The sequence below is a fragment of the Scomber japonicus genome, chromosome 17 (assembly GCF_027409825.1).
Source record: "Scomber japonicus isolate fScoJap1 chromosome 17, fScoJap1.pri, whole genome shotgun sequence".
Taxonomy (NCBI): Eukaryota; Metazoa; Chordata; class Actinopteri; order Scombriformes; family Scombridae; genus Scomber; species Scomber japonicus.
This window is the reverse complement of record NC_070594.1, coordinates 13,278,987-13,305,990: the sequence shown is the minus strand read 5'-3', so window position 1 is coordinate 13,305,990 and position 27,004 is coordinate 13,278,987. Positions and strand designations below refer to the sequence as shown.

At 40.0% G+C, this 27,004-nt stretch overlaps 1 protein-coding gene across 1 annotated transcript in view; it reads right to left on the bottom strand.

The window, feature by feature from the left end:
• LOC128376927 (1-phosphatidylinositol 4,5-bisphosphate phosphodiesterase beta-4-like) overlaps positions 1–27,004 on the bottom strand; it is a 68,841-nt gene that overhangs the window by 1,115 nt on the left and 40,722 nt on the right. The window contains exons 5-39 of the mRNA XM_053336776.1: positions 25,539–25,619; positions 24,921–24,980; positions 21,513–21,656; positions 18,069–18,148; positions 17,887–17,940; positions 17,666–17,747; positions 17,455–17,555; positions 16,880–16,937; positions 15,822–15,930; positions 15,228–15,438; positions 14,890–14,983; positions 14,604–14,683; positions 14,380–14,464; positions 14,192–14,282; positions 13,982–14,077; positions 13,570–13,715; positions 12,917–13,009; positions 12,638–12,776; positions 12,258–12,342; positions 11,553–11,677; positions 10,237–10,288; positions 9,581–9,683; positions 9,022–9,186; positions 7,128–7,332; positions 6,178–6,266; positions 5,776–5,932; positions 5,621–5,670; positions 4,957–5,022; positions 4,275–4,390; positions 2,921–2,996; positions 2,622–2,797; positions 2,318–2,419; positions 2,125–2,182; positions 1,698–1,784; positions 577–613 (exon numbers count right to left, since the gene is read on the bottom strand). Of these exons, the coding sequence (XP_053192751.1) occupies positions 577–613; positions 1,698–1,784; positions 2,125–2,182; positions 2,318–2,419; positions 2,622–2,797; positions 2,921–2,996; positions 4,275–4,390; positions 4,957–5,022; positions 5,621–5,670; positions 5,776–5,932; positions 6,178–6,266; positions 7,128–7,332; positions 9,022–9,186; positions 9,581–9,683; positions 10,237–10,288; positions 11,553–11,677; positions 12,258–12,342; positions 12,638–12,776; positions 12,917–13,009; positions 13,570–13,715; positions 13,982–14,077; positions 14,192–14,282; positions 14,380–14,464; positions 14,604–14,683; positions 14,890–14,983; positions 15,228–15,438; positions 15,822–15,930; positions 16,880–16,937; positions 17,455–17,555; positions 17,666–17,747; positions 17,887–17,940; positions 18,069–18,148; positions 21,513–21,656; positions 24,921–24,980; positions 25,539–25,619 (3,553 nt within the window). The remainder of the gene's footprint in view (positions 1–576; positions 614–1,697; positions 1,785–2,124; positions 2,183–2,317; positions 2,420–2,621; positions 2,798–2,920; positions 2,997–4,274; positions 4,391–4,956; positions 5,023–5,620; positions 5,671–5,775; positions 5,933–6,177; positions 6,267–7,127; positions 7,333–9,021; positions 9,187–9,580; positions 9,684–10,236; positions 10,289–11,552; positions 11,678–12,257; positions 12,343–12,637; positions 12,777–12,916; positions 13,010–13,569; positions 13,716–13,981; positions 14,078–14,191; positions 14,283–14,379; positions 14,465–14,603; positions 14,684–14,889; positions 14,984–15,227; positions 15,439–15,821; positions 15,931–16,879; positions 16,938–17,454; positions 17,556–17,665; positions 17,748–17,886; positions 17,941–18,068; positions 18,149–21,512; positions 21,657–24,920; positions 24,981–25,538; positions 25,620–27,004) is intronic.

Genomic DNA, 27,004 nt, shown 5'->3' with positions numbered 1-27,004 from the left:
AATAATCCCTTCTATTGGGTGCATATCCTTTCATACTTTTGCAGGTAGTATAAACCACATACTTTAATAAGAGTGACATGTCGTCGTTACCACAAAATGTCTGCACTGGGACACTGTCACATACTGTGAAAGCAAATGATTATGAGCTAGAGTGAAAGCACAGTGGGGCAGGTTGAGACCTGGGTGTTTTTGCCTAGTAATAGCTGGTGAGTCACAGTGATAAATGACTCAAGCTGCTAGTTGGCACTGCTGACACCCAAAGAGCTGCAGACTGAAAATGTGGGAATGGGATTTCACAATAGCATGGAAAATAAATCACTTTTTTTTATTTAAATCTTGCAATCTCCTCAAAGACAGGCCTGTTCTGTTTCCCTGCTTCACTCAGCGGTGATTGACTTCAACACTGCTCATTATAGGAGTCATTTAAATGGCAGAAAACTACAGATTTAAACAGGCTCAGCACAAAACTAAGGTGAGGAAGAAAAATGTAACTTGTCAGAGAGGAAAAATAAACCAACATGGAAGGAAACATGAGGCGGTGTCAGAGGTAGAGCTGAGTGAGATGGAGATGCCTACCTTGAACCTGTTTGTTTGCATGGTGTGATTTCAAAAGCTGTGCCGGAAGAAGCAAATCATATTAAAAACAAATGAATATGTGCATACATGTAAGACACATGTACAGATGTGACAGATGAGGGAAATAAAACACAAAGATGGAGATGTGAGACCTTCATTTACAACATGAACCATACACTGAGCTTTAAGTATTTGAAGTATACGTGTACAGTTGAGATACAGTCCAATCAAGTGTAATACTGAGGAACAACAAAGTGATGCTACTGTATGAACAAATCTTTACATGAGAGTTGAGACTCAAATATGGACTTGATGTTTATTCTTTGTAACCAGTATTGCTGCTTGTTTTTGGAGTTTTAAGACAACTGTGTTGCAAGCTTTGTGGGACACTTCCTGCATAACTAATTACAGTAAGAACCACAAATGATTCAACAACTGCTACCATTATCTGAGAAAGGAGTCAATCAGAAAGGCACTAGTTCCCAGTCTCAAGTGTCATTCACACCAACTAACTGATTTTTTGCTGTGTTTTGGTTAAAATGCAGGATGTGTGTCTAATTAATGCCATGAAATAGGGCTGGGATTAATGAATGATTATCTCCACCCTTGATGAACAACTATGCATTTTCACAGTTTCTTTTGTTTTGTATTTTACACTGCTGACCTCACATGATATTTTGTTATATTTTCGCACATGAGTATCTTCAGGGAGTGAAAATAATGATGTTTTAAGGTGTGACGCTGTGGTTAATGTCTAGTTTAGGCACAAAACCCACTACATTAGAACTATGTAAAGATCATGGTTTGGGTTAAAATGATCACTGGAGACAAGTTTTCAAATTCCTTAAAGATATGCAACCTTTACTGTCATGGCAACAGTGAACACCACGATTAATTGACATGAGCAAGATTAAGTCGATTAGAGTTTCTAAATGTCGGTTTTGTTTATTTTTCAATTAATTGCCCAGCCCTACCATGAAATTGAGAACAGGACAAGCCAGTCAGTTCCGGTTGGTCATTTGTTTTCCTCTAAAAATCTGCAATATATTGGCAGCGATGGTATCAAACTGATTTATGAAAACCTGACTGTAAAGTTCATCTTCTTTTCTGCGGTGTTGTACCTGCTCATTGAACTTATCCAGTTTGTCCAACTGTTCTCTCTGGTTTTTCTCTAGCTGCTCCATCTCCTTCTGATGCTTCATGGCCAGCTGCAGACACAACAGGGACAAAGATAACATGTTATAACTTCTCTTGTACTGTTTATCATAAGCAACTAGTACATTTTAACACTTAAACACTGAATCTAAAGCCATGATTCAAAGTCACCTAAGATCACTGAAAGTAGTGTTTCAGCTTTCTCTTCACGTGAGATCAAACTACTTTTTTTGGAGGATAAAATAAGAGGATGACCAGAAAACATTAACACAGTTGTCAAGCTGTCACACACTGTTATGCAAGATGTGTAAATTATGCAACATAAACATTTTGTATCTTACTGCACTACAGTACTAAAAATGGAAAAAAGTATTATTTTTTTAAACAACCTACCCTCTTCCTCTCATCCAGGAACTTCTTGGTATTGCTACTGTTTAACTCTCGCACTCTCCTAAAGAACAGAAATAAAGCAGGATCATGGCATTACGTGTGCCATACAACACTCATCACATCACAATTCTCAACATTCAACAGCCGGAGCCACATATATTATTGATTATATGTGATTATATGATATTAGACCCACCTCTCTCTCTCTGCCTTGTTTTTGATGGACTTGTCCTGGCTGATGGCTTTGCTGTTTTCCATGGACATCTTGGCCTGATTGGCACGCATCTCTTTGCTCTGCCTAAATTTGGGAATACAGAATAAAAAGAACACAAACAACATTTACATCAAGAGTAATGCTTTTTGCTGCAAGTAATAGTACGCCGATTAGAGCTCCAGTTTATCACCGAAATCTAAGGGTTACTGCCTCTTTGGTCACTTACAGTAAATAGGTGTGTATACATTACATTATATTTCTGTGTGTGTGTTTTTTAGCTTCTCACCGTTCATGGATGAGTTTGAGCTGCAAGGTCTGCTGCTCCTGGACAGAGGTCAGGAGTTTCTTGAGGTGCTCACACTGCTGTGTGACGTGGCTGTCCTTCATCTCCTGCTCCTCACTGCTGTGACTACTGATCAGCTCCGACCACTCTTTAGTGTGCTGTGCTGTGATGTCCTTTACCTACACACACACACACACACATATCCATATATTATCCATAGCTGAGGAGATTGTCAACATCAAACTAAACTTGGGCTTTGCAGAGGATGCTGGTTTTAGGTGAGCAGCCAGAGGAGCCTTTACCTTGGCTTTGTGATCAGTGTCTAGTGTTTGGATCTTATCTTCTGTCTCCTTCTTTAGTTCTTGGCAGTTGTTTTCCCTGTAAGGACACCAAATACATATAAATTATACATATTAATACATACATTATATAACAAAACTGAGTATACCCTTGTGCTATAACGCTAAAATATTAAATTAGTCAAAATTGTATCACTTAACGATGATTGTAATTTTTTTACAGTGAATTGTAGGGTATTTGAACTTATGATACCCTACAATTTAAAACAATGATAATACAGACCTCAAAAGACCACAAAAGTGATTACAGAGGTGACCACTGAAACACCTGTGATTCCCAATTAAGACTTGCCTTAACACTACAACTTGAAGAAGTAAAACACCAGATTGTGAGACGTCATAAAAATGGGTGATGGTACCTGCTAAAACACAGTTGCAGCAGTGGTTGGGAGGGACAAGAAGACCAATACTACCAATAATTGCAGGGGCAGTGGCCGTCCTCAAAAATGACGGCAAGGACAATTTATGCAACCTTGCATTGGAAAACTGTTGGGCAAACACTTGGCACAAGGAATATCTGTGGAAATTGGTGTTTCAGTGACTGTTCTCTTCTGACCATGCAAAGGACTGCATAGAGTCAACCTTTATGGACAACGTCCACATAATGGCACAAAACTGTGAGATTAAACTTTGCCAAAGAACATGAAAAGAAGCCTGGTGAATAATGCAGGACATTCTTTAGTCAGAAACCAAAATAAATTAGTGTACAACAGTACAAAAAAGTTTAAAAAAAAAACAAACAGAATAATTCCTTAATTAAGTCTCCTTAGTGAAGGGTGAGCTGATTTTTGTTGCAGTTTGTTCTTAAATATGAAACTTCCATTATGGTTTAATTAGTCAAATATAATATATCTTCTTGCATATTGTCTGAAAACAAATAAAACTGTATTAACAAGATTCGTAATTATTCAACATTTCAGTTCAATTGATTCACTGATTTAATCTCTAACATTTATAGAGAAAAACACATCAGACTTCTAAGAAAAGGGTCAAAGGAGATGTCTTACTGATCACAAAGTACTGTTTTCAACAGCATCTGTTTGAAGTAGTCCTTAGAGTTAAGATTTTCATCTTACGTGGACAAAAATGAATAATTAATACAATGTAGTTATATAATGTAGCCCAAACAAAGATATTTTACCATGTCATTGTAATACTACTTTAAACACAGGTCATACTGTTCAGCTCTATTCAGCATTAGGCTGGCATGCAGTGCTATGATGCTGATACATTGTAATTTTTCCCCCTCAATGATTTCAACATAATGTCATTTTTTTTCTCTCTCTCTCTTATTTACCCTCTTTTCTTAATGGCTTTCTCTAGTAGTTTCTCCAGGTTTGTCTTCTCCTTTTCGTGCAGAGACACCATCTTGTCCACCTGGGTGCAATGGGCTTTCTGCATTACATTTTGATCCTGTTGGAGAAAAAAACCCCAACAATTTATATCACTTACTATAGTTTCATAATACATATAAATATGTATCAGCCTCTACGATACAACAGAATCTGAAATCACAACAGGCAGCTGCAATAAACTGTGATCATTTTAAAAAAAGAAAAAAAACATTCATGTGTTTCTGTTGTCTTACACCGCGTAATGAGCCAGCAGTGATCCTTATTCAGTCAACAGATGGGTCTGAATGGTACTATTATTCATGTCTTATGCAATAGGGTTTAATGGTGTAATAATTAATCAGGCACTATGAATGAGCCAGCATCCACGACGGTCTCTATGGTGAGCTCTGGTCAAAGGAAAGGCAACTTTAGCAAGTCTAATTTCTTACAAAACAATACTTGTATGGCTGCATCCATGTGTGTTTGTCATGGACAGGATGTGTGTGTGTGGGTTGATGAAGCAGTGGTCAGTGAAAGATGAAAGGTGAAACGGGCACCTTGCTCTTAGCATCAATGACTGTCCAGAATAGGCTGAAGCCTCTTTGCATTACTGACAGACAGTTCTGCAGTGAAACAATTACCCACCTTTGAGTGTTTCTTCTTTAAAGTGTTGAGCTCCTTCTGTTGCTTTTTAATCAATTTAAGGTATGTCTGCAGTGGGAGAGAAGCATATATCATTATTTTGTTCAGGTTATGTTGAGAACAGGCTTTCTGCTAGGATGTGTATAGTACCGTATTTACTTGTATGAGGTATTTTTTGAGATAATTATGAGTTGTTTGTTGGTACTGGAAGATAATTATGTTGTACTTTTATAAATATATACGATATTTACATTGTAATTAGTTGTACAAGTAGGTATTAGGAAATAGTGAGGCATTAGTTGCTTAATAATTACTACTTATTTACATTAGCTACAGTGAGTATATCATACAGAATTATGCAGTAATATAAATTACTTAATAAAGCAGTAATGCCCTTTCATGAGATTATACCAACATGATCATTTAGCAATAATAAAACTTGGTATGAAATCACTACACATCTTACTTATTATTCTAGCCTCATATCTTACTTGGTACCTTTGTTATAGATGTTAAAAACCTAATAAAAGCATACTTTCATGGTATTTAAATACAAGTACCTTTTCAACTTTTGAACACTTACTACATTATTACTTTGCATTACCTGCAAACTGTGCTGCAGGAACATTGTTATAAGGAGTTCAGAGTCAGGAGTTAGGATACCAACCTTCATTTGTTTTAATTCATCAATGCTGACATTAGGCACAAGTGTATTATCTGAAACAGCAGAGAAAAAACAAAATGAAGTCTGTGTCTATGTAGGAACGTAGTATTCCCATATGTATTTGTTTAATATGTGTATATATTTAGGTCAGTATTTACCCTTCTTGGTTTCTGCTGTGTTATTTTGGGCAGAGTTGGAGGTCTGGGCCATGTCTGAGCTGGCCTGTGGTGTTACATTGGTCTTCACAGTGTCCCCTTTACCCTTTCCCTTCTTGTCGTTCTTTGAGCTTCCACTGGGAACATCTGCTATGTCATTCTACAAAAACCAAAGGATGGATTTAAGTGGGAACGGATGCTGTCTCTGTTGTAGGACTGCAGTTTTATGTAAGGACAGAGTAGTGTTACTGTTGTCTGTGTTTTTTTCCCCACAGAGTGAGAAAACATGCTAAACAGTGTGGTTCTATTAACTCAGTCAGACTTAGTGTTTGTGTGTGTGTGTGTGTGTGTGTGTGTGTGTGTGTGTGTGTGTGTGTGTGTGTGTGTTTCTGCTGCTATGCGTACCGTGTCAATCCCGAGTGCCTTCATCTGGTCAGCTCTCTTCTCTGCTATGGTCAAGAACTTCTTTGGGTCTGATAGAGCATCCACAATAGCTGCAAAACACACAATGATTTATAAGGTCAGATTCTGATAAAGAAAAAAAGGTTAATTGACATGCAAGTTTATTGTGTAGAGCTAAATAAGACTACAATAAAGTGTGTTATTTTGTATAAACTTTGTACGTCTATTAAACTTTTCTTTAAGAGTGTGAAGACTGCTGCTTTGTTAAATGTAGAGTGAGAAAATATACAAATATCACCTATGACAGATTCGTAACTACTTTTCTAAGCTTTCCTGAATAAAAAATAAATGACAAGACAATAAGAAAATCTAAGGAAATTCACTTTTAAGAACCTCGTCTGAAGTGGTGAGAAGTCAATTCTTGGAAGGATCCAGCTTGTTAAAAGTGTTTCTTTAGGAGAGGATTTTATTTTGAGCTAGTGTGTCTGGGTGTTTGTTAGTAATTCTGGCTGTGGATCTTATAGAAGAAGGCTAATGGTTACAGTAATGCTTCCTCAGCACAGGCCCCTTGGCTTTATGTAATGACAACCACAATTGTCATTCTCATTTGTATGCTTCTGCCTGTTTTAAAGTGCCCATTTCCTGCAGATTCACTGTCATCATTTGTGCCATGCCATTACTCTGAATGTTCAAAGCAACCCAAGGCAGGGTGTAAGTGAGCAGGAGAAATAGTTGTCCTGCTCTTCTCTCCCTAAAGGCTACAGATGCCACTTTATTACCAGTCATGAAAGAACCGAGTGCAGTAAAACATATGTCAGTATGAAGCAAACCTGTACTTCAGCAATTACACATTGAAGAACATGAAACAATTTTCATTTTGCATTTAACGTGTCTGCGTTAAATGCGTGTGCATGTGCGTGTGTATGTGTGTGTGTGTTTTTCTTTCCCCTCACCTCCAAAACCGTCGGGCACGTAGGTCTTGAGGATGATTTGGCAGAAGATGGTGGGCAACGAGAGGGGCTTGTTGCCCTCGTTCCTAAGAGAGATGTGACGGTAGCCAGCCTGCAGGCCGTCCAGAGGCAGGATGCGTTGACCAATCAGCTTGTTGTTGTCGTCGTAGACGGCGATGCGCAGTACTGCCAGATCCGGTAAGATCACCTAGGAGGGAGGGATGAAGGGAAAAGGAGGGTGTGAGGGAGAAAGAACCAGAATAAAGACCCAAAAAAAATGGTTTGAGGAACAGGGGAGGCAAAGGGATGTGAGGACAGAAAGTGCAACCGAAAATAAGAGTCACTTGCAGTTAGGAAGCAGTCATCAGCCCCATGGAACTGTGGGATGTCTATTTAACTCATTCTGGTGTGAAAAGTATTTCACAGCATTGCAGTAAAACAGTCTCATTTAAGCAAAAGCAGCATCATTAAGGGAGAAGGTCAAAGATGAAACTGGAGGGTACACTATCTGGGGACGGTCACAGTGTGATACAGGTAGAAGATGATAACAGAGCAACATATAGCATATCTGACTACTGACAAGGCCATCTCCACAGCTAGTACGTATCCTGGGAGTGCTGTATATCGCGCACGTGTGTGTGTGTGTGTGTGTGTGTGTGTGTGTGTGTGTGTGTGTGTGTGTGTGTGTGTGTGTGTGTGTGTGTGTGTGTGTTGTGTGTGTGTGTAAAACTTGTGTTTGTGGATAAGCATGTGTGCACCACCTTGAAAAAAGAGAGAGCGGGAGCGAGAGTCTTAACTGGCCTTGTGAGTGGAGATAAGTGGACGGAGAGAGGAGGATGATTAATACCTGGACGAAGGGGAAGGTAAGAGATAAGGCCACAGAATACTCACTAGAGATGAATGGGTGGAAGCACCTGCTTGTGTGTATGCTTACGCAAACTTAGCCCTGTGTGTGACTGCTGGTGGCGTGTATTGTTCGTTCTGAGTCATCTTGACAGCGCTGTGTATGCATGCAAAAGGTATGGTATGTGAGGGCATTTGTGTCTTTGTGTATCTGAGTGTGCGTAGATGTGAGAAACGAGTGTTGCCAGCAGCTTTGCTTATGATGCCCCTCTTTGATTTGAGTTTGTGTGTGTGTGTGTGTGTGAGCAGAGCAGCACTGCGGCAGGCTGTGATTGATGGTGTGTGTTAGAGAGCTGGAGTCACAGTCATGGCTGAGAGACTTCTCATTCTGCTGAGAGCAGCACTATTACACACACATACACGTTTCCCTCTCACTTTATCCCTCTATATCTCCCATCGCTTTCTTTTTCGCCTTTTCTTTCTTTTCCTTCATCTCTGGCTGTTTGATTCAGTGAATGCTCCTTTCTTCTTGTCATCCTTTGTTCTTTCTCCCTTTCTTCCTCTCTTTAAACCAAAAACACAGGCAAACTAATATCCCTTGGTCTTTTTCTTTCTGTCCCACTCTCTACATTTGCAAATGACCAGAGTCACCATCTTTATTTTTCAAGAATATCCCAAATCACTACATCAGTCTTTCCTGTTCTACTTTTGCATTACTATCCCCATTTCCTCTTCCTCCTCTCTTATACCAACTCTTAATACTACTGCCACCATACACTTCTCATTTTACCCTTTTCTTTTCTATTCCATCTCTTTTCTCTGGTTTCCTGATGACAGGACCCAGTGAGTAGCTTTCGCTGTCACTAGCTGTCCTCCATCTGTTTCTTCCTCCTCCTCTTCCTCTGATTCCTGTCGCTTTCATCACAATGCAGTCAGCACTCCTGTGCATCCAGCACATTTGTTATAACTCACAGTATCTGTTATCTCCACCTCCTCTGCTCCCTCCCTCCCTCCCTCACCCACCTAACAACCCCACTCCTGCCCTTCTCGCTACCTTTCTGAAGACGAAGGGTTCCTCATTGTAAGCAGGGTTCAGTCCGTTGTTCATCACCATACGTGTGCGAAACTCCTTCCTGATGGTGTCTGTTGGGAGGCCGTACATGTCGACTTCAACATACGTGCCAATTTTCTTGTCTGACAGGAACTGTCCAGAGAACACCTGAAGTGAGGGAAGGACATCAGTATGATCATTTTGAGGTTTAGATTTTACAAAAATAATATTTAATAAGTAATTATTCCCAGTGGACCATATTACTGGTGTAGCAGGAATGAGATACAATCAGGCACCATCTGCATTACTCAAGCAACCAAAATTGAAGTTAGGTAAAGATGTTTAATAAGACAAAAGCTGTTGACAGCACATACAAAGGAAGATAAGGAAGACAAGATAACCGTCATGCTTTGAAATAATTTTCATTCTGGAGGACGCCCTTGTATAAATATGTCAATATATTTTATCTACCTTAATTAATTAGTTAATTAAAGTTTTTATTCTCAAATGCTGTAACTTTTCATTGTTTTCTTGTTGAATTAAAAGTTTCAGATGGCCTGACCTGCACACTGCAGGTTGCAGCAATGACACCATCCACCGGTGTCTCTGAAAAAGGGTCAAACATCCTGTCGGACCGCCGCATAAAGTCGGGCTTCAGCAGGTACCTGACACACACAAACACAGATGATTAATAAATAATAATAATAGTTGTAATAATATAGTTCTATATATATGTATTTAGTGTCACTTGAGCTCCCCACTGATCTATTGGGAATAAGAAGGTCCAGCATAAGAGGATACACTGTGTGTGTGTGTGTGTGTGTGTGTGTGTGTGTGTGTATGTGTGTGTGTTTTAACAGAGGGCCCATCAGAGAGACATTAGTAATGATGGGTATCTGCAAAAGCCCTGATCTCCCCATATATGAGATTTCCAGCATTAGCAGTAAAATCTCTGCCCTCAGGGACAGTATTAGAGCCGAGGGACTGAGACAACGATGGAGAGAGGAAGAGATAGATGACTGCAGAAAGCCTCAGAGGCGAGTGAAGAGGAGCTCGCTTTCTCTAAAGCACTCATTGGTTCTCAGGGCAGACAGTAGCGATGGTTGCCGCCGGCAACCACTAATGAGATGTGACAAGCTTTAATTGATGAGTTTTGGAGAGGGGAGAGGGGGGGGGTGGGACGCTGTACTAAGGACAGAAGTTAAGAGCTGTTGTCACCCGCAGGAGCCGTTGTATTCAAACTTTCCCTGGTTCAACTGCATGGCCAGGTCTGTGAGAGAGAGGGAGACAGAGAGAGAGAGACAGAGACAGAGACAAAGACAGAGACAGAGACAGAGACAGAGAGAGAGAGAGAGAGAGAGAGAGAGAGAGAGAGAGAGAGAGAGAGGTGTTTAGCGACTGAGACCCATATAAAGTTCTTGCATTACTCAAACAAACATAAAATCTAACACTTAAATTGACACTTTAGTTCAGTTGCATTTGTTTCTGTGGAGTTTATTCTTGGCTGAAAAAGACCAAGGCTTTACACATTTTCCCCTGACATCTCTCTTTCTCCTCCCCTCTAAACATCTATCTCTCCATTGCAGAAGCTCCACCTCTTGCATGAACCCCCCTCCAGCCTTGCACATGCCTCATTCCCAGCAGGCCATATGGTCCAACCCCTTAGCCTCTGGTCATAGGGCAGCAGCTGTTCTCCAACAGGCATCACTCACTGTATAGAAGTGTATGCGGCAACCACAGTTTGTGAAAATGTTATGTCTGTGTGTGTATGACAGAGAGAGAGAGATGAGGTGGGTAAGAAGAGTAAATATGTGTTCGGGTTGATGCATGCATAGCCAGATATGGCCAAATGACATAACCAATTACAGAGACTAAAAAAATAATTTGTGTTAAACCTCTAAAGGCGGAACGTATAGCATACACACGCTGCTATGTTATTTCAGGAAAATGATTGGCCTGCTGTCAAAACCCTGCACGCTTTATTTGCATATGACAGTTGCAACATCTCTGCAAGCACAGACTCAAATCAGCCCTTTTCTTTAAAGATTTACAGTAGCTTAACCAAATCAAACCAGACCACAGACCTTGATGTGTACAGTTTTCATTCAAATTATTATTTTTTTAAACCTAAGAAATATTCCCAGCTAAATCTGTGGTATTTAAAAGGTTTTTAATTATTGAGGATGAATAATTATCTTTATTCTTATCATTTGTGACAGCCTAATGGTCCCAGTACACTGTAATGCATGATTTCAATTTCCTGTATGAATATTTGTGTGCATGTGAATGTTGGTTAGGTAGTGAGGGTAGCTGATTAATGGCTTCATGTTCAGCCAACAACACATGCATAAGAAGCTTTGATGTGTAAATATGTGAGGTCAGAAGTTTAGTGCGTGTTGCAGTTACTTAGGTCAGAGGGTTGAGTGCCTGCTTTTGTGTACACGTGTGTTTGTCATATATATTCATGTACTGTATTTGGAATACTTGTATGGGTGTGTGTGAGGTCACAGGTCCCATGTTGCATGCTGTGGTACCTGGGGTCTGGAAGTTGAGCGAGACCATCTGGCAGCCTGCGTTCCAGAAGATCTGAGGCATGTAATTACTGGAGTCCACCCGGCCCCCTTTGGGGTAGATACGGCTCATCTGACGCTTGTTGTAGCTGTGCTGATGCTCAGGAAAATTTAAAAAAAGAGGAGGAGAGCAAGTGTGTTTCAGCACATGTTTGTGTGTGCATCAGACAGACTGCAGAACTATTTTTAGTGTGAACAGCTTGGGTCAAGCAGTCCCATTGGAGAGAGACAGAAGCAAAGTGAGTGTGTGTGTCAGGCCAAGTCACTCAGTCAAAGGCACACTGGTCTCTAGAGGTCTACAGTCCTTTTCCGACAGCAGAGTGGAAACAAATATGTCTGAAAAACATCCGTTCTGACCCACCATTCAGCTCTCATTTAGGTGACCTCAATCTGTTAAGTTTAAACTCAGACATAGCTTCACTCATTAATGTACTGTGCTCAATAAAAAATAGTGGAAATCACAGTAGTGGTGATCATAATTTGTTAGGTGTTTCCATTGTGAAATAATGCATCAAGATTACAGTTTATCACCATGGTAGCACTGACACATTCAGTTATGTTTGATTTTTCATTAAAATGAAAATTTGCTGATAGATGTGTGATGAAATCGATGCTAAAATAATTCCCCCCATTTGTTAATTCCCTATTATATATTAGCCCAAAGGATACTTGACAAACTCGATGGCATTAGTCTTCAGATAGCCCAGACCAACAGACTCGTTGAAAGATGACATGTTATGGTGGATGTTCCTCTCTGAAAGAAAATAAATAAATAGGACTGTCAGGAGGATTTGATGTGAGTACATGTAACAAATGGAAAGTTCTGTAGATATTTTAATATTTTTACTTTGATGGCATTTATCCAAGTGCTTATTTTATATTGAGGAACAGATTAATATTAAGAATGCCAAATTAATATTCAAAATTAATATTTGAAATAAGGAATAAGGTCAATCCCAAATATCCTATGCATTCATGATCCAAATGTTTACGTACATAAGTAGGAACATATAAAAAGTTGCAAAATACACAAGGAACTCAAAGCTCACCCTCCGCCACATCAAAACTCTGGAACTTGACAGGCTGTGCGTAGTTGACCATGGCTGACAGGTACGGGTGGATGTTGGTGGTGGCTCCTACATATGTGTACTGAGCTATCAGAGCCTCTTCAGAGTCTTCTGGCTCTTCCTGCACAGCACAGGTACAAACATAAATCTCACACCTAATTATGTATATAAACTGGATTATACAGATGTATTGTGTGTGTGTGTGTGTGTGTGAGAGAGAGAGAGACAGAGACAGAGAGATAGAGAGAGGAGTGTGCTTGCCTTTTTGTTTTCTTGGTCAGATGCTTCTGAGATATCTGTGGCATCTGTTGCTTCTGTGGCTTCAGACATTTCTGTCACTTCATCGTCAGGCACCTGGAAACACAAACACACACACACATACACATACACACACACACACACACACACATACAAACAGAAAATGTTAGATCAAGCATTCATTCTCAATCTCAGAACTTTACTTCTTAAATGACAGTGACTTATTTAATTGAGAAAAAGCATTACTATATTAAAAAAGTGTCATAACCATACAGAGAGGACACTGCTCATAAGATCAGCTGTTTCTTGCTTGCAATAAGAAGCACCAACATCTTTGGTTTGTAGTTTTATAATTTAAGTATCTTTCTGCACATCATTACAGTTGATAAACATTGTTATTAAGCAGTAATTTCTTTATTTTTCTCATACATGTGGCTGTTCTGTTTTTTCTTTAATTTTAGATGAAGTAAATGGGCATACTATAACAAATTAGTTTTGGCCTAATAGTTGCAGGTGGAGTGTGCTTTCCTGAAGACCTTAACAGTGCCATCTATTTATTCTAAAGCTATGTTGAAGTTACAGAACAACATTTCTCATTTTTAGTGCTTCTGGCAATCCTAAATAGTTCATTTTGGTATTTTCAGAAGCCAGCCCACCTTCTTGATACTGTTGCTGCGATCTTCCACTTTCCTCAAGCTGACAGCGTTACTCTGGGAAACACTGTTGGCCTCTTTCTCACTGGTCTCTGACAGGCTGCTGGGAGCCTCTGAATTCAAATCCTTTTCTTCGGGTTCTTTTTCTCCTACACGCAAACACAAAAACAGAAAAATGAATGTTGAAGCACACATCTTCCCCAAACATTAAAAACATTTTATGACTTGATGCATTCAGTGTTAGTTTTCCAGCAAGCGGAGAACAACTTGGTGTTTTTGTGAACATTCAGATTTAATATACTTCTTATAGTGTCCTATTTATGCAATTATGTGAGAAACTCAGCTGGGTCAAGTTCTTAATTCCTTATAATTATCATTTCACACATGGCAAAATACACACCGACAGTTAGCAGGCCATTCTCTGTGTCTTCTTCATTCTCCTCTCCCATAATGATGGCAGGTGTGTTGGTCTCTCCTGCCTCCATGTGTTTCTTAAAGGCTTCTAGCTGCTCTGTATCACACAGACACACATACACACACACATTAAACACAAGATGGCTTCTACTCAGAAAACAGAATCAGACAAACAGATGAAACCGTTTGACAGGCTGAGTTTTGTACTTACTTTGTTCAACTTCAGGTTTCAAGCGCTTGTTTTTGATGAGGATTTTACGTTTGAGCTCGATTGGAGAGGGTAACGAGCGCCCAGTTTCAATCTGTCAAAGAAAATTATTACACGTTTAAATATGGAAGACTATCATTAAATTGTAATAAACTCTGAGAGGCACTGTGGATCAGGAGGGGAGTATTCACCGGGTAGTTCTCCAGAGGCTGTTTGAGGAGAAAGTCACCAAAGATCTCCTCACAATACTTGGCCATCTTGTACTGTTGTGGTTTACTGGTAATACACAAAAACATGTACAGAGTGAATTGAGTTAATGTAGTGTATCTTTACAAAATAATGCAACTAAGCTATTTACAAAAACAAAATCCATTATGCAGTAACAACCTTATTACTGATTGTAAATCTACAGTACCTGCAATGGTTTTCAAAGGACAATATGACAGGGTATTCTGATGTGACAAATGCTGTATCCTTGATGGCTTGGATAACATCCTGTTGGAGGAGGAAGAAGAAGAAAACAAGATGGAAAATGTGAAAAGGGGATAAGAGGACAAAGATGAAGTCATGATAGATGCAATATCATACTCTTAACACAAGGGGGCAGGCATACATCATGAGATTATATTGAGAGGCAGCCACAAAAAACTAAACTTGCAGTGGGCAGGGCAGCACTGTATGGTACTGCTATGTGTGTTCACCTTGAACAGGATGTCTGTGCACATGGCCTTGCCGTGAGTGATGATGGGCTCCTGGTCCTCTCCTTTCCCGTCCCAGCAGTCCAACTCCACACATCTGACAGGAAGGAAAGTAAAGAGAAACCTAACTGGAGTGCAGGTATCCACTAATGATGTACATGTAATATAACGCACATGTTAAATATCACGTGTGTTGTGTATGTTTGCAATATAAGTAACAGGGTGTATTTGCATCAAAGTGTGCATTCATGTGGGAGTGTCACACGTGTGCCTCGACACCTTCACACATATAGTAATGCAGTACATCCATCATCCTCACAGAACTCAACACACTTAAGTACCTGCATCCAGACAGCAAGACCTGTCGGTACATCTCCACAGAGGACTTCCCTCCAAACTGTCGGCCTGTCAGGTAAGTGTTGTGGGAGGAGCTGATGAAATAGTGGGCCAGTGGCTGGTCCATCTCCTGGTGCAGTTCCAGCCGGTCCAAGAACACTGGAGCGTTCTCGTCTGACATCAGATACCGGCAGAAACCGTCGGTGGACATATAGCCTGGAGAAGATTGGAAGAGGAAGTTAGTAAGACTGAGGGTAAACATCTATGTCTATTACTACTAACATAGTGTCCTAAAATGAAAAAAGGCCATTTACTGTGTATTACTGAAAGTCTTAATATTAAAACATTGATAGAGTGAGATCTATATATTTTGTATTTATTAACTGAAAATCATTCTGGATATATTTATCACTTTTCCAAGAAATGCTGCCTTTTAAATTGGACTGTCTCTCTAAAAGTGAATTTATTTAAATTTTATTATTAGTCTATCCTGTTGATGAAGTAAGGCAGATGCTGTAGTTTCAGAGTCACACAGGCAGGTGGCAGCGTAACCTAAAATATCTCCCTGCGTCTTGCTTCCCTCCACGCCTGTCTTTTACCTTTCTTCTTCAGCTCATCATCTCTCTCATATTTCTCGATGATCTGCATGGCTCTCTTGGGGTCGTAGAACGGGAACAGGATCTCATTTAACCTAGGATCGCGCTGGTTCTGAGGAGCAACACACATGCACAGTTATACACACGTATTGTCTGCACATACAGGATCGCCAATCCACAGATAACATACAAAAAACATCAAGCACTGACACACAGCACAAAGTCCGACTCAATGCAACATAGGACAAAGTATACCAACAGGGCTCATTTAAAGAATTTTCATTTAGTCTTAAGTTCATACATATGTAGAATAATACATATGTGCAATATGGGTGCTTTCACTAGGTTAATTATTGTAGCACTTGGGTAATTAATAATAGTATGTACCAAAAACTACATTTCACTACAAGATGTGAGCCACACATATAGGTGCAGTGTTTGCTCAAAAGCCTGGAGCATGTTGAAGGGATTTGAGGCAGTTCAACTTTAAAAACACAGCAGCATCAAAACATCCTAATACAACTGCCCACTCAGTAAACCAGGTGGGAATTAGTCTAACCAAAGCTTTGGCTGCATGAGCGGGTCCAGAGCGTGATACAGCAGACACGCGACTGCACAGTGGAGGGACTAAGCAGGTATGCAGCCACACAGAAGAGAACGGCCACAGAACACAGACACAGACAGCAGGAAACAAAATGAGCTGAGCAGGAAGCAACAGGACGGAAACCTCTACCCTCCCGTTGCCATGGCAACACCAATCAGACACAGGGAGGCAAGCCACAGTAGGGGGAATATGGGGAATGGGGATGAGTGTGGGCATGCAGAATAGGGGAGCTGGATGAAGTTGCCCTTGTAGGCTGGCTGCAAGTTAAACATTTTTGTCTCCTTAATAGAGTTTAAATAATGAGGGGTTGGCTGATGCGCAGTCCGAGCCGGAGGGCAACTTCCACCCAGGGCAGGACGGGGGGGGGGGGAGGGGAGGGGGGGGGTCAGGGGAGTTGCAGAGAGCGGCACGCGTAAGCCAAATACACAGAGAAGTTAACAAATGATAAAGAGCTTACTTCATTCAGAAAGCTGACTAACTGGTCTACAGTTAAATAATCAGTTTTGCTCCCATTGCTGCAAAGGAATTAATTAGAAAAAAAAAAACAACAAAATGTTATGCTTCTTAAAATAGACACCCTCACATTCATTCAGTTAAAATTAGAAAGCAGAACAGCTGTCTTGAAGGGGGATCATACTTCAATGTTACACTTTTAGTAATAACATGTTAATCATCAGTCTGGGTAAGACTTTTTTTTTTTTCTTTAAATGTTGTCATTAGGTAGAATATAATTAATGTTGAACTGTAGAAGCAGGTTAGGCTGTCCAGACATCGTTAGTGCAGCAGGCGCAGAAACATTTGTCCTGATTATTTCCAACAAGATGCAGTAGCTCACACTTTGGGGGAATATTTTAACAGTGAATATCATCGTTCATGTTTAGGCACAAGATAACAGGAGTACAATGCAGTGCAAGGGTACTTGTAAGTTGTTTGCTTGTAGGATTTTAAATGTTCAAAAAAAATCAGTGAACATAATATTTACAAAGGAAAGTGCAGGCAGGTTAAAAATAATAACAAACAAAGGATAATCACATATTCTTGAAGAGTTCCTCTAGGTCTGTGCGAGGGCAGATCTTCTGTGTGAGTGCGTAGAAAATGTCAAAGGTGAAGTCTGAATGTTCAATCTCGTCATTCTGTGGAAACAGCACCGCCAAAAATTAAGATTAGAGCCACAGATTTAAAGCTTTGATACTAACGAATGGATTGATGAATCTGACCACGACAGTCCACATTGTCATCTGACCTTTCCACTAGGAAGACCCAGATCCTTCAGAGCTTGAAAGATCCCCTTCTCTGTCTTCCCTGATGCAAATGTCCGTGTAATGCTATAAATGAGACGGAGGGAAAGATCAAGGACAGGTGAGAGAGAGCAAAATTGAGTGAATTAGGTCTATACTAGAACGATGGGTTCTGGCAGAGGAAGAAACAGGGGGTTGGCAAAAAATCTCAAAAATTCATTCTTACCCTCTCACAGGAATCTTCCCATTAACATTAGTCAGGAAGCACATTCTCATCCAACTAAATGAGAGAGGGAAAAGAAAAATACAGATTAGAGATGGACCTTCAAGATAATGTTGATGGGGCAGATTTTTGAGGAAAGCAAAACAAAAGTTTGTTGTTGGGAGTGTGCTTCAACATGTACTCACTGCTTCTTGAGGCAGGTCATTGGACAGACATTGTTGGCCTTAAAGTTGTGAATCACTGACCTCAAACCCTCGATCCACTTCTGCAAAATAAATAAGCACAAGTATTCAGGATAAACACACACACACACACCCACACACACATATACACACTCCCAACCTCTAAGACACACTGAACAGCAAAAACTCACACATACACAACAGCTAAGAGAGTTTCCAGAGTGTGCACTGTGTTTAGAGGCCAGTGCCTTTGGGGAAATGAACACAAGCAAATTAATTGCCTCTTAATTCACACAAACACACACACACACACACACGGACCAGTGCTTTGACTGGACGGGGCGATTAGTAACACAAGCGCATATACACAATATACACACAGTGATAAATAGTGAGTTGTTGCAGGGCTACAAACAGTGACAATAAACAAAGAGCTGGAGAAGGGCCTTGTAACTTTACATAAATACGCTTGCAAATGCATTGACAGAAACGTCACGCAAGACGATACTCTGAAAATGTTCTGACCCCCCCCCCCCCCATGTCTTCCTTTCTGTCTGCTGAGCTCTGTCTCTCCTCCAATTCTGCCACAAATTATTACAGACATCATTATAAAAACATTAAGCAAGATAACGGGTGCGGCAGGGGTAGTCTGTTTGGGCATGTGGTGTCCGTGAAGCTGTGTGTGTGTATGTGTGTGTATGTGTGTGTGTTTGTGTGAACGTCTGCCTGGTGATGTAAATAACTCTGTCATCTCCCGAGGTCTGCTACTTAGGGCCACCTGCATGCTGGGAGGTGGTGATGGTGTCATGGTGTGTGTGTGTGTGTATATATATATATGTGTGTGTGTGTGTGTGTGTGTGTGTGTTAGAGGGTAGTAGGAGGACAGAAATAGAAAGAATGAATGTGTTTTAAACTGTGGGGGATGACACTGTGTATCTGGATTTGTGTGTGTGTGTGTGTGTGTGTGTGTGTGTGTGTGTGTGTGTGTGTGTCTGTGCATGTGTGTTTGTGCTTGAAACATCAGGCTTCCCTGCTGAAGGCTGTTGCATGAATATCATTGGCAGCCCTGTGGCAGTAAGTGCTGCGGAGCGCAAACATCATTTGTAACACCCATCATCACAAAAACACCCTCTCATGGGAAATATATAAACACTAACACTGTGGTGCCAAATGACAGATCTGTACTGGCACAAAACATACATGGATTTCAGTTTTGTTTGTAACTGATTGTGAAATTCTTTTGTGTGAAGAATGACATCTTTATATACACATAAAAATACTTTCATCAAGTCTAGAAGTGTGCTGTGAATTTAATTCTAGTGTTACGTCACAGCTGGTGGGCTTCACTTTTACATTTCTCTGCTTGAAAAATACTTCATCCTTCACTTTATCAAAAACTATTTGTATGTTATTTATTCTGGATTGACTGCACTACCTGACAGAAATCCCTCAGGCCGAGAAAATTATCTCACTTTAAGTTGCCAAAGTGCTTTTTTTCCCTTTCCCTTTGCGTCTTTCAATTACTGCCACACCTTTGGGCCACACTCGATTTGTCACTAAATAGAAGATAACTGACTTTCGCAGTTCTCTTTTTTCCATAGCCTTTTCTTCTTTGCCTTGAAGCAGCCTGTAATCTTTAACTCACTTATCCAAATATTTGTCTAAAGGTTTAAGGAAAAAGCTAGACATATTTTATTTTTCACCTAATTATCATCAAATCCCATGAAAGTACCGAAATCAACAATGAATATATCCTAATAACAAGTAGTAATCAAAGCCAGACATAGTTTATTCCTTTGAGCTTTAGACCTTAATTGTTGCCCAAAAACAGTTAAAAACTCATCGCTGAGCCACACTGCTGCTCTGACTGACATAATCCTTCATTAGGCAACCCAACACACACCAAATATGTATTAATCCTCAAACAGTTCCCAACATTGCCTTTATTAAAACAAGTCTACAGCCACACTAGCAGCTGTGTGAGCCTGTACTTAGGGACAGTGGTGCTTTGATTAATTCTAACATGCTCACAATGACAATGCTAGCATTCTGATGTTGAGCAGGTATAAAGTGCACCATGTTAGTTTAGTTTGTTTGCTCATTTGCTAATTGCTAATAGCGCTGACAACAAAGTACAGCTGATGCTAATGGGAGTGTTATTTCAACGACAAATGAGATGAAAATAACTAAATAATAAGTCCACCAAAGTCATTAGGATTCATCGTCTGGGGACCACTGGTATCTGTACCACATTTTATGGCAATCCATCCAACAGTTGCTGAGATGTTTCAGCCTGACAACCACAGACCCATGCCACAAGTGTGCTGAGACATGACACTATACATTTATGACCCGTTGTTTTGTAGGAAAGACAGGGATGTGGAATGCCACTGACTGGCTTTGACGTTGGAGAGTATTGAGAGACAGATGAACATAATATTGGTTTTGATCATTTCAAATGCATTTGATAATTGAAAAAACAATTTTTTGGTAAAACATTATGCCATAACTGACAGTGCAAGTTTGCCAGCAGGGGTCAGCAATTGTAACGTCGACTGATTAAAAGAGAGTGCTGCAGAGACAGACGAGGAAGTGTCATCCGTCTGAGCCCATAACAGAAACACACAATTAAATGACTAAGAGAGTGAGAGATAGATAAGGTGAAAGCTACAAAGGTGTTTCTCTCCTTAATAAGACAGTCAAACTTCTCACAGAGCTTTTTTTCTAAATGAGTGGGCAGCATAACATGGGCAGAGCTAGGGAGAGAGAGAGAGAGAGAGAGAGAGACTGGGAGCAAGACAAAAGGAAAAGAAAATAGCTGCAAAAGCAGGAGAGCAGGAGGGATACAAGGAGATAGAGATGGGATGAGACAGGGAAAATGAGTCATTCAAAATGTGTCTATTTATCAGAGTGAACCAGGGCCAAATCTGCCTCGTGTAGGAGTTGGCATATGAACCATTCACCTGGCAATTTGCTTAGTTTCTGAATTAGATATTTGCTGTGTCTGGGTGTTCTTTTAGCTTTTATATATTGTGGAAATGTTAAATACATCAAGCAGAGTTTACACTGGCTTTGCTTTCAGACCAAACTGGTCTTCTGACCATCGTGGACATACATTTAAATGCTTGTCTAGACTGATTCTTGGGACTGTGATAAGCCACCATGATTTTGAGAGTATCAACAAAATGTTAATGTTAAAAAGTTATATTTATCCTTGTTGAAATATAGGGACGATAGGAAATAGTGCTCGTTGCAGTGCTATTTGGATAAAAGCTGCACCGCCTTTCAATTTTACACTGTCATGAAAAATGATCAAATTTAATCTCAAAGGTCTCAACTCCATCTACAGCGAATCGTTGCACCATTTGTCATCTTCAGTCAGAAGAGAGCCGAGCCAAAGCACTGAGCTGTGGACAAAAAGCTAGCTTGGTGCATGCATGTATTTACCCTGGCTGTGTCTGGGTTCTCCGCCACCATGAACATGAAGTTGAGGTTGACCAGGTCTGTGCCGCTGCAGATGCAGATGATGCAGCCCTCTAAGTCTGCCTCCGTTTTTCCAATGGCCTCGAACGATGACAAGATTTTGGGGTCCTGAGAAAAAGAAGAGTGTAGTAAGCAAAGTGACAAAAGGGAGGAGGACAATTTGAATATATGTACAGAAAACTATTGTTTGGCTGTCAAATAATTTCAGAAATCTAGATTACTTGGAAGGGGTAATGTGGAAAAAAGCTAAGGGGAGGTTCTAATCTCTTACTCCTGTATTGTTGTAGTAAATAGTCACTGACAAGAAAACACAATGGGAAAGGAGCTTAGCGAGAGGGACTTTAACGTTTATTGCTGTTGTGGGGAAGCCACATTTTGTAAAGTATGATATAGTGTACATATTATTCTTGGGAGACTTTAAGCTCCATGTCAGCTAAAGATATACTTGATATCCATCATAAAAGAAGGAATTCAATCTTAGTTGTCATCACTCATCCCAATGATGTGACAGATCATCCAAAAGTTCCACTGAATCCAGATTTGGTTGAGTACAGTGCTGGAAAGCAGTACTTCAGACACCACTTAACAGAAGCAGGTTGGAGAAGGTTAGAGGAAATGACTGTGAATGAGATCCGCACAGTTGTCAAGTGGTGTGTAACATTATGTAACTCACATGAATTGAAATTTTAAAAGGATTAGCTAATGTTAATGTTAACTGAAGTTATGTGAGGTGAGTAGGGCACGTGCAGTTTTTTTGTTGAAGCCATATTGTTGACAACATGCTTCAATGACGTGGGACGGGATTGCTGAAAATCCAAGTTCTTGGACACTGATATATGATTTGTTGTCTCTAAAGTCACAGTTTTTTAATGTTGATGCCTGCCTACAGAGATACACATACTCTTATGAGACCCTTCATAATATCAAAGGTCACGTATCAGATTAGGCAAATGTCTCAGACTGCAAAACTAAAGAGTTTATAACACAAAGCAAACAAGAACAGACGTATGAAAGCTATCTGTAATTGAGCACTACGATAAAAATCACACTCAGGAATAAAATGCTTGGGCACATCATAATGTTCAAATGCTTGACACAATGTCTTAACCAATCCAATCATCTAAAATCAAATTTCCCTGTAGATTATTCTTGATGTGACTACCTAACTAGAGATACAAATGTGACTCTATGTGATATAATGTGATATACAGTAACTGAATAAAACCGACCCTATTACTGCTTCACCTCTTGATGGACCTACACTTTAATCTATCAATGACATGATCTAATTTTACATTCACTCAGAAAAACAGCAATATATACTGAGCTCTACTGAATTCTGCACATTTTTTGCATTTATATGGCTTTAAATTCAAGGCCATATTTAACACAGAAAATAAGAATATCCCTAATTACAATAGCCTGCACTTCTAAGATATTCTGGATATTTAAAAGACCTGTAGTTACCCTGGTTATTTCCTGGTTAGCCTGAAATGACCTCAAACTCCTGTTAAACTGGTAAAATACTGTAGAAAGAGAAACATTCTTTCAGTGTCAGCACGACTACTCCCTCTCATCTTTTCAATCAAATTTCACTCTGCCACCATCGTCACCATGGAAGATAGTAATGTATTTTTGTTATGTGATTGAATTAACAGCAACAGGCAACAGGCTCTGTCGTTTTAAAACCTCAGCCAGCAATCATCCTATGACATTCATCTTTTCTCGTTCATTGGATTATCTGAAACAGCTCTCAGGGCTTGGGTAACCATGTTAGCCTCTGAGAAGAAGCCTTGCTATCACTTGTTCTTAGTCTGCTACTTACAGAACAGCATACAGCGTTTCAACAAACAGGAGAGGCTGCTATCTGGCTGCAGTATCTGTATACGTGCCCTTACACATGTACATACACACGTTCACACTGACAACCAGATGCACAGATCACCACTTGCTGTCAACAATATGCAACCTGCTAATGGCTGTGTAACCACCAGTGTTTCCCGTCAGGCTTTTGACTTTTAGTGGCTTGGCACGTCTACATCCTAATTAGCAGCATCCATCCACACTTGTATTCCCATAACAGCTTTGATGATTCATCTAGTCTGCACAACGCCCCAAAACTACAATGTATCATTGTTGACGCTAAGCTGTAATAATCAATATTTGATATACAGAGAAACCATATTGTGTATCTGGCTCCATATGGGCTGATATCAACTGTTTAGTTGCCAGATAGAAAAAATACAAAACATAATAATGCAGCTAGTTGATGCACGTGGCTATTTCAAGGTCAGTTTCCTACAGTCTCCCTGAAAAAAAAAAAAAAAAGAGTGTAAATCTATACTCTTGGTTTACAAATCCTTGTGCACGCTTTATAAACTGTGCTTTCAAATTCATAATCCGTCACCATGGAATTGGAAATCCATACGCTCAAACGACTTTTGTCTTCAGAGAACAAGAACCTTCAGTCAATAAGAAAAAAAAAAAGCTGCAGTAAAAGTGAATAAAACTCAGGATTATGATACCCTGTGGTGTCTGCCAACATATTGTATACTATTGGTTCCTTTTTTCTTTTTCCTACTGGGCAGGTAGGACCACAGTATATAGGCAGAAATAGCAAAAAAGACGAGTAAGGGCAATGAGAAAAATAATGCTACAGTTACAATGATCTAAATTTAGGATTGTAAATTAATGAAAGATTGATTGATTGATTGAAAGATTCATTCTATGATTCATCCTCCTTTCATCTTCCCCCTATTTATGTTTTTCACTTAATGAATTAACTTGAAAATGACTGAACTGCCCCATCTTCAGGCGTTATACCACTTTTAAGGTGGACCGGAAACTTCCAATAAGAACCTCATTATTAAGCGGTCAAGTTTAGCATTGCAGACATTTGTAAACCTAGAGTACAGATTTACACATGGGTGGGTTTTGTTGTTCCTCAGCTGACCCCAGGAGGGGCTCCATCATTTCCAATTACAGGATTAGGAAAAATCAGTCAGACAGAGACAGAAGATCTTATACCTGTGATCCCAATGTATGAAGTCCTTAAGCCAGTGGTGCTCTGACAGACCATCATAATACTGTAGATATTATTCCTCTCTGGGTCAAAAGCACAAGCCAGGGCTGCAAAAAGGGCGTTTCCGATAAAACCTGCAGCTCAACCCAGGCTTGTATAAATATAGATGAGTTAAATATTACATATGAATCTGGTATTGGAAAGAGAAGCTCAGAGTGACTAACGTGCCTGACATGATAGTCTCCCCAGATTTTTTACCACGATTAACACTAAAAGAGCAAGAGAGTAAATGTTAAGGTGGAGGGGGCAGAGAGGCAGAGGCAAAGAAATGGTCTTTCCTGAGGTCTCACCTTTGGGACAGCACCAACACGAATACTGTTAATGAGCGAACACTCGAGGACCTGGCCTTCCTGCAGCAGAGATACACAGACAGAAAGAGAGAGGGTGAAAGAGGAGGAGTATGCAGAGAGAAAGTAGGAGAAGAGGGAGACAGGGAGTGATGGGGGACACACAGGTCATTTTTTTACTGCACTTTGCAAAATAGCATCCTTTTCTATTTTCTTATGTAAGTGTTTATTTCATTTTATTCTATGTGTGTGATGGTACTGGACTTAAATTTTACCTCCCTAAAATATCTTTTATTCTTAAATCAAATACATTGGTGGTCAGGTGATGTTTATTCATTTATTTACTCTTTTGTCCTTGTGTTGAAACAATGTTGAACTATTTGCTTTAAGCACGGGACTATTTGAGTAGTAAAAAAAAAGAAAAAAACACCTTATCCTCGGGCTGCTGTTGCAAATAGGAAGAAGTGCTTATATTCAAATTCAATGTCAACAAAGAATAACACAGTCCAGAATAGGTGTGTTCATAAACATGTCAACCAACTTCAGTGCTAAAGCGAAATAATGATCATAATTAGGTTTTTTGCAGGGAAGACTCAATATAAAAAAAGGTGGATGTTGTACCTTTCCTTCACTCTTCCATGTGATGAAAAAGCCATACTCATCCACCTTCATCTGACAGTTGGGCTCAAAGAAGTACGGATCCTGCAGAGGGGAAAAATAGTTTTTTTAATAAGTGGAGAAGGTTCATCAATCACAATTTTATTAGACATGGCAAAGACATTAAACAGCCAACAAGTTTAATACACACACAGTCTACGCAACCAGACAGACCAAGCACTAATCTATTTCCTAAGATGTACCTGCCTTCCCAAGGACACACACACACACACAAACATAACACAAAAATACACACACAAAGAATGTGCAAACACGTTCAGTATGTACACACACATGTTGTGTGCAGAGGAGATGAAACCTATTGTTAGAGCAAACACAGAGTGAGATAAATGTGACCGTCATGAGCTGTTAAATGCAATCATCTGACTAGAACACAGCGTTGTACATCGGAGACAGGGGACAACCCCGGCTGAGATGCGTGTGTGTGTGTGTGTGTGTGTGTGTGTGTGTGTGTATATATCTGAGAGGGATCCAAAAGTGTGCTTACTCAGCTACTATGAGGCTACTGAGCACACATACTTCAGTTCTCCATCTATCAGCTGGTATGTAACATGCAGCGACCCCTATTAAGTTCGACAGGAGTGAAAATCTATTAACGTTATCCAGCTTATTTTACCAAAACATCTTTCACTCAGTTCAATCAGCCGCTGAAAGCTGTGATCATGAAGCTGTCAGGTGTGTTTGTATGTTTTCTTTTTGTTTTTTTCCCCCACTCAAATCACACATCTGAAAAAGACAAAAACCTAAGTGAGAAAAAATAGATTAGGAGATGGCTGCTAGGTCACTCTAACTCTAATATTAGGAATAGGGAACAGTGTGACACTCGCACATACCCGCATTTCATTTATTATTTCAGGATGTTGCTGCCATGAGATACACTGCTGCAAATAGGAATAAGCTGTCTTGTTATTTGGTTGTTCATACTGTTCTACATTGTCATTTCAAACCACCATGAAAAAAACAGAACAATCCTACTTCCATTTAGATAAGAGACTGCAGTTAAAAGCTTGACTCTCTTTCATCTCAATTAGGATTGACACAAGCTTCAGTTGCACACTGTAAAACAAACTCTATGAAAGATGAGGCCTCCTTCACTGTTAAAAACCATACAGCAGCCTACTGTTAGACTATGAGATGGCTTGTTCTTGTAAAGCTCTGAGGTTTATAGGAACACTCCGTTCTTCCACATGCAAAAGAACAATTAGCTAAATGTCTCTCTGCAAAAAGGGACGGACAGACTCTTGGTTTTGGCAGAACTCAAACATGTGTACACTATTTCCTAAGTGCCTGGGCAAGAGCAGCTAAGAGAGAGAGAGAGAGAGAGGGGGAGAGAGAGAGGGGGAGAGAGAGAGAGAGAGAGAGAGAGAGAGAGAGAGAGAGAGAGAGAGAGAGAGAGAGAGAGAGAGAGA